The 7,213-nt window shown below is 37.9% G+C and overlaps 1 protein-coding gene across 1 annotated transcript; it reads left to right on the top strand.

Moving 5' to 3' along the window:
• Nucleotides 1-2,953: 2,953 nt before the first annotated feature.
• Nucleotides 2,954-4,370, top strand: LOC149091944 (uncharacterized). The gene has a single exon (XM_089258194.1). It carries the CDS (start codon nt 2,994-2,996, stop codon nt 4,107-4,109), a length of 1,116 nt encoding a protein of 371 aa, XP_089114320.1. The 5' UTR covers nt 2,954-2,993; the 3' UTR covers nt 4,110-4,370.
• Nucleotides 4,371-7,213: the final 2,843 nt, after the last annotated feature.

Below are 7,213 nucleotides of genomic sequence, written 5' to 3'. Positions count from 1 at the left end.
AACTTTTGTTAGTTTTGTTTTTTTTTTGTTTTTCAGTTAGGCACAAATTTTAAATTTTCGAAATGAAAAAGCAGTATGCAGTAACACCAAGCAGTGCGCTGAACAAGCAGTGTGCATTGCGCCACTAGTGGCAAGCTCAAGAACCATTATCGAGTATTAGCTCATAAAGGTTTAAAACTCGACTAATGCAGTGACCTAAGAACTCTTTGGCTTGCGATTCTCGTCAATAGAGGGCCAAGATTTAAGCCCGTAATTCCAAAAAACATTTTTTAACGAATTTTCCGAATCTGAATAAAAGTTATTCAGCTGTTATTTTAAATATAAATATAAATATGAGCAAAAACTAAAAGTTGACTCTTTTCTATGCCAGATCAACATATATAGTTTTAATATTCCGAATGCCTAATGCACGCACACCCCTGTCTTATATACCCACAATTTGAGGCATCTTCAAAATGCATGGAAAATTAATTCAAATCAGAAACAGAGAAAACTAAAGTGCACTCATTTATCATCATTTTGGGGGCAAGCAATTGCGATATTTTGCTGCCAATTGCCAATTGTTGTGATTGGAGGCAAACACATGCACACACACTTACACACATACACACCCAACATTGATTGCACACACTCTCATTTAGCCGTATGGTATGGTTGGTATAATGATTGCTGATGCATAAAGCAAATGGCGCAGTTGTCGAACATTTTCATTCGCAATTGTGCAAACAGACGAAGATGCAACAAGTGCCAGCCAATTTGCGAGTGGGCGTGCGGGCATGTGGGCGTGCGGGCATGTGGGCGTGTGGGAGTGTAGGCGTGGCCGATGCAGCCTGCTGGCTAAAGCAACGTTTTTTCAAGCAGAAAATTGCACAAGTAAAGTGCAAAATTAGACTGAATCGCTGCCAAAGACTTTGTCTCAAAGAAATATACAGAGCACAAATACAAGCAAACATTACATGCACACACACACACATATGTATGACCGATAGACGAATGTAATTTACTTTTGTTTGTTAATTGAGCCAGTAGGTTTGGGGCAAAGGAAGTGGTCGGCCGTCAGGATATGCATTGTCCATTGAGGCATTTTCAAACATCTGCACTGCGAGCTGCAGCAGGCACAAATTTTGATCCAATTGCTGCTATTAAACCAATAGAGGAAGTCACAACAGTTAATTAGCCAGACCAGAGGCACAGACAGTCACAAGAAACCAATTATCTTCCTCAGTTCGAGGCAGAGCCAAGACTTTGTATTTAAATGCCAATTGAATTCGTTTTCATTCCATTTGCCATGTTCTCTCCATTAATTTTCGGTCGAACATCGAACAGACATACCAAAGAAAACATTTAGTTCTTAATCTTAATTTTATTTGAATTAGGGTCAATTCCACAATATTTAAATATTATTCATCTAATTGTCATTCGTTGAAGCTGATCATCGTTTAAGAGTACTTGCTTACTTCAACTATTCTCAAGATCAGGCTCAATATCACATTCAAATGCAATGAGACTTACATAAAAACTTAATAGTAATTAAAAAATAAATAATTTTTGTTAAGAAATCGACCCGAAAAGTGCTGTCCATATTCGTCGCACCGCATCTGGCAACCCTATATATGTATATTGACAGAGATTGAGAGATATCATATTTAAAATGGGATGCCAATCAATCTACTTGAGCCAAATAAAATTATTTTGATCATCAATATAAAACAAGTAAGAAGGCTCCAGTCGAGACTGCTCGACTAGGATATACCCTGAATCCTCCACTCTGATATTCTAATCATTCTGTACTTCTTTTATGCACATACATATACATACATGCATCCAGGCGCACGCATAGGCCCGCGCTCTGCGAACTGCGAAGTAAGCAGCGACTGCGCTGCAGTGTGGGCAATATTATGAGAATTTATTTGTTGAATAATTTAATTTCTAGACGTACGATCGTTTTAATAATAATATTGATCTAATGTATGTACATTTCGAAGCATAAGTCTCTAGCATTTGAAATACGCCTTTTACAAAAGTGAGGGTGAAATTATATAAAATACACATAAGTCTACATTTAAAATTTGGTTTTTAATCGATAATAAAATATCGGGAGCTGTTATCGATTTTTGGTGATAAACTCGATATGCGCGTGATATACACGCACCTAGGAAAACAAATTTCAAGCCTCTAGCTCTTATATCTTCTGAAATCGACGCGTTCATACATACGGACGGACGGACGGACAGACAGACAGGCAGACAGACGGACAGGAACCAACTCGTCGCCCTGATCAAGAATATATATATATACTTTGTGGGGTATGCCACGCCTCCTTCTGTCTGTTACATACTTTTAACAAAACCATTATACCCTGACTTCAGGGTATAAAAATCTTGTCTGCTTTTAAAGTATTCATACAGAAAAGCGGGTGCCTTTTTTACGGAAACGAGGAACAGATTAACAACAACTCATCTTTCCGAGATATTGTTTCTGAATTGAAGACATAATAAATAAATATCAACATATATTTTTTAACATTTAATTATTTAGTTTGCCGTACAATTTACAATATGCATGATTCAAATAATCGATTAATATATTTGATTGTCATCCCTACCTCGAATACCTTCGACCAGTATATATGTACATAGTTTCTATTGCGCTCACTGAATACTGCATATATATGATATGCATACATATGCATTTATATTTATCTTTGATTTTTATTCTATAATTTTTTATTTTATTTATTTATTTACTTATTTTATTTATTTATTTTTATTTATTTTTTTTGTTACATTCAGCCTCCACACCTCCCACTGTCCGCATAATTTCGCTGACAGTCTATGTGCAAAGCGGACAATAGTGAGCAAATATTAGTGAGTCGGTTGTATCAGCTGCTTAAATATTTGATCACAAAATACCCGTGCACTGCCGTCCGGCTGGCGCTATAAAAGGCGCGGAAATGGCGAAGCCGACGATGAACTGGAAGCTCAGCTAACGAGATGCAGTCGCACAAGGGAACTTTGCTACTGCTGACGCTGTGCTTAGGCGCAAGGGGCATTTGGAGTAAGCCCAGTTTTGAGATATTTAATGACATATGGGGCGATCTGAAAGACGGCGGCAAGAGTATTATCGAAGGACTAAGGAATGCAACTCAGGATGGCGCCGCCATTGACGAGGACCTTCTGGACCGGCTAGGCAGTGCGAATGAAAACTTCTGGGCGGATGCATCGCAACTAGGGGAAGATATATCTAATGGATTATCGGAATCGTTAACGACAAGCATTAAGGATTTATCGCAAAACCTGACTTTTAGTATTACGAGGTTAAAAAAAAACTTTGCGACTGAAAAGAGCCCTATAAAGCGTAAGGCACTGAGCAGTGGACTAGAACTGCTTGAGGAGCTCAACGCAGTAGCCACGGAACTAAATCTGTTTGATATAAATCAGAAGCTCGCGAAGAAAGTAAACGATCAACTAGCTGAAATACCGAACGAAGTGCTAAGCTGGAGTAAGGAACAACTGGATCGCGTGGAAAATGCTTCCGATGAAACTGGCCTGAAGCAAGCGCAAGACATTATTACAAAGTTCATATCAAGCTTCTCTGAGGATCTAAATGCCGTACTGGTAGAGCTCGATGTTAAAAAATCCTTGTACGAACAAAAGTTGAACGACAAACTCCACGAATATAGTGAATTTGTCAGGAAACTTATTGAGGGCATGAACAGCTGCAGTGGTATCAGCATCTTTAAATGCAGATCACTGATTGAGGAATCAATGGAGAACCTGCGAGACGCGAAAGCTGACTTGCTGAATTTACTGACGGAAGGCAACACTTTGGTCGAAGCGGGAGTAAACGCTACAGTATCCATCGAATCGCTCATCAAAAATTTGGCCAAGAATAAACTTAAATTCGAAAAGGATCTTGTTGACATCATTGCCCGCAATCCAAACTCAACTGATGCTAACGGAGGATCGTCCGGATCCAATGAAGCATCATCTGGGGCATCCAATGGATCATCCTCTGGAGCATGCAATGAATCTGGAACCTCCAATGGAGCTTCATCTGGAGCATCATCAGGAACATCCAATGGAGCATCCCTGAACCCTCCACTCTGATATTCTAATCTTTCTGTATTTCTTTTATGCACCTATACATACATGGGTACATATGCATCCGCACGCACTTATAGAAACGCGCTCTGCTAACTGCGCAGTAAGCAGCGGCTGCGCCCGTATTTGTTGAATAACTTAATTTCTAGACGTACGATCTTAATGAAACCTTCTGATCGTAATGTACATTCCAAAGCACGAAAGAATATATATACTTTGTGGGGTCTCCGATGATTCCTTCTGCCCGTTACATACTTTTACACAAAACCAATATACCCTGATTTCCCATTTTCCATGGGTACAGGATATAAAAACCAGATGTGATATTCACATACAATTAAAGCAAATCTGTAATCGTTGGTAATTCGTTTATCTTAGACTTTATTAGTTTATTTTAGCACTTTCTAGTTTATCTGCTGTCATCTAACCAGCTATACTGTGAATTATCATCTTAAGTTAATTTGCTGTCAGTAATCCGAGTGTGAATTTTAGTTGTCGATGAATCGCTGGGATATGTACGATACTATTGAGGCAAAAGCAATCACGACAATCAAAGAATTCGACGTTCCTCTAGAGAGATGTACAAGTCCTTACATTCAAATCGACAGGTGTAAGAGGATATGCGTATTCAAATGGCCAACCGTATCAAACATTTCTATATCTGCCTGTTATTGATAGCTTGACTGTCGATGTCGAATGGCTGTACTGCCGCTTCGCATGTTTGGCTGCTTATTATCGCACTGTGGGTTGTATTCCGTTGCATTCCCTATAATTGTGGATTGCCATTGACCTGTGCCGCTGTTGACTCTGAGCTTGGCTGACAGCTCATAACTCTGTCATAACTGGCAGTCGTCGTTCGCCTCGATTTTCGCATTATTATCGGACGCTCAATAAATATTTGCAAATTGAAATGTTAAATAAATGCGGCGCGTGTTGTTGGTGCCTGTCAAATGGATTTATCCAGTTAATGCTGTAAGTCGCGAAATCTGTCAGCTCCGCTCGACTATATCATTTGCACATATTTTGCAGCATTATTTAATGCGCTTACGGCCCGATACTAACCAAACATTTATATAACGCTCCACGAGAGACTCTATTAACTCACATCAATACAGTAAAATGTTCAATATACATACATATACATATATGTACATATAGGTATGTATGTTTGTACTGCGCCACTAACGCTACACATAAATGTAATTAATTTTTGAAATTCGTTGCTATTTAATTAAATGTTCTTCAATTTCAAGGGAAATAAGATATTTACTTGAATTTTATTTTTATTTAATTTTTTCGTTTTTTTTTTTAATATTTGTTGTTGGTTAATTTGCATTTAAATCGTGTTTATGGCAGTTAATTATATTTTACAGCTAATGGCAAAATGTCAAAATAATTAAAACGTGCGTTACAACTGTCCAAAGCCGACTGTAAAAAAAAATTGAGTCCAGCCGCCGGCAATAGAGCAATGAGGGGTTGGGGGGCAAAGCCAGCGGCAAGCGATACAAATGCTGTTTATAATTGACAACTGGTTGCCAACTGTCAACGCCGATTAAAGTGTTAATCCGCTTAATTATAAATTAAATACAAGTGAAAGCCAAAAGTTGCATGCATTGATGTATAGAAAGGCCCTAACCAAGAGCAGTGCTCAGGCTTAGCCATGCATAATCATAGCGAACTAATACTTCCCAAACTAATACCTGTGCGTTCTTCTGCTCCCTCACAACAAGAAGTATATTGAAATCGAGTTGAAAAACTGTTTGGTGATAGAGATGTAGTATTGTATTCGATTGCCCACTAGTTGCTTTAGCTTTAGATTTATATTTATTAATCACGTTCACGTATTAATAAAATTTGCTTGAATAATTGTTTAACAGGAGAGCATGACCGAAATCTGTCACTGCTATGAAACCTACTGGGTAGGCTCAATGACAATGCAAAGATCCCCAATAGCAATCAATGCATCATGATATCGTAAGGTCGTTGCGTCAAAGAGGAAAAAAATTAATGTTGGCCCACCCATGAAATTATAGATGTTGGCCGATTCTAAGACCTACCCGACCTGCACACAAAATTTTGTGAAAGTCGGTCGAACCGTTTCGGAGGAGTTTGGCAACAAACACTGGGACACGAAAAATTTTTATAAACGATATTATCGAGGCTAAAAAATTACAAATGTAAATAACAAAAGCTTTTATATTTCATTATGTATACTTAATAAATATAATTTAAGAAAAAAAAAGGGATATAATATTTTCCGATTTATCGAGACTCGACTGTGCAACAACTACATGCATAGGGATCTCTTTAGTATGAAGATTCGGAGAATAACTACAAAATCAAATTAGGAATACATTATTGATAGCTTGTTTAATTTTGTTGTATTTTTTATAAAGTCTTCTTATTGGTGTCCATATCACATGCGTTCCCTTAAGTTAGCAGCACATTTCATTTCAAGGTTATTTAGCTACATCCCCTTACGGGGGCGTGGCAATTAATAATAAGGCATTTTCAACAGTTTTAAAGTTGAGTAGACTGTAACCTTCCACTGCGACATATACTCTGGGTTAATGTAATGAAAGTCTATCCCCCAAATGCATCCGCCTTATAGCCCGTCTTCTCATTGTCCGCCTTTCGATTATTTATTGTGGAAACGCATTGGCAATATTTCACAATGAGCGCACTCAAATCAGATCATTAAACGCTGTTAAATATTATACGCACATTTATTCATATCCAACTTTTTTCGTGTGCAACTATTTTAGCCAGTTGAGCATGTGAGCTGCAATTTAACGTTAGCAAAAACAATCATTTAAGCTCTCCAATTACGCGGCGATGTCAATTGAAGCGCCTAAAGTTATGCAACATAAAGCAAACGCAATTTATTATTAATGGAAAGCCAAACACACGATTGGACTGCGCCATTTGAAATATTTTGTAATTAGCCATTTACAAAATGGGCGAAAGCCAAGCGCAGCTCGACTTGCCCGATACCCTGTACGACAGAAAAAAAACGGTGGACATACAATTACATGGAAAATATTAATTTGTATGCCAAGCAAACTGAATATATATTTTGTTCTTAATCAAAGTGGGAATATTAAAGAATG

Source organism: Drosophila navojoa, chromosome 3 (assembly GCF_054131105.1).
Source record: "Drosophila navojoa isolate 15081-1374.11 chromosome 3, UAZ_NAV_1.0, whole genome shotgun sequence".
Classification (NCBI taxonomy): Eukaryota; Metazoa; Arthropoda; class Insecta; order Diptera; family Drosophilidae; genus Drosophila; species Drosophila navojoa.
Note: the sequence above shows the minus strand (reverse complement) of the source record. Positions and strands in the feature narration are given on the sequence as shown.

Bases quoted from the DNA above. Each gene is read 5' to 3' on its own strand.
- LOC149091944 (XM_089258194.1), top strand. From the start codon at position 2,994: ATGCAGTCGCACAAGGGAACTTTGCTACTGCTGACGCTGTGCTTAGGC.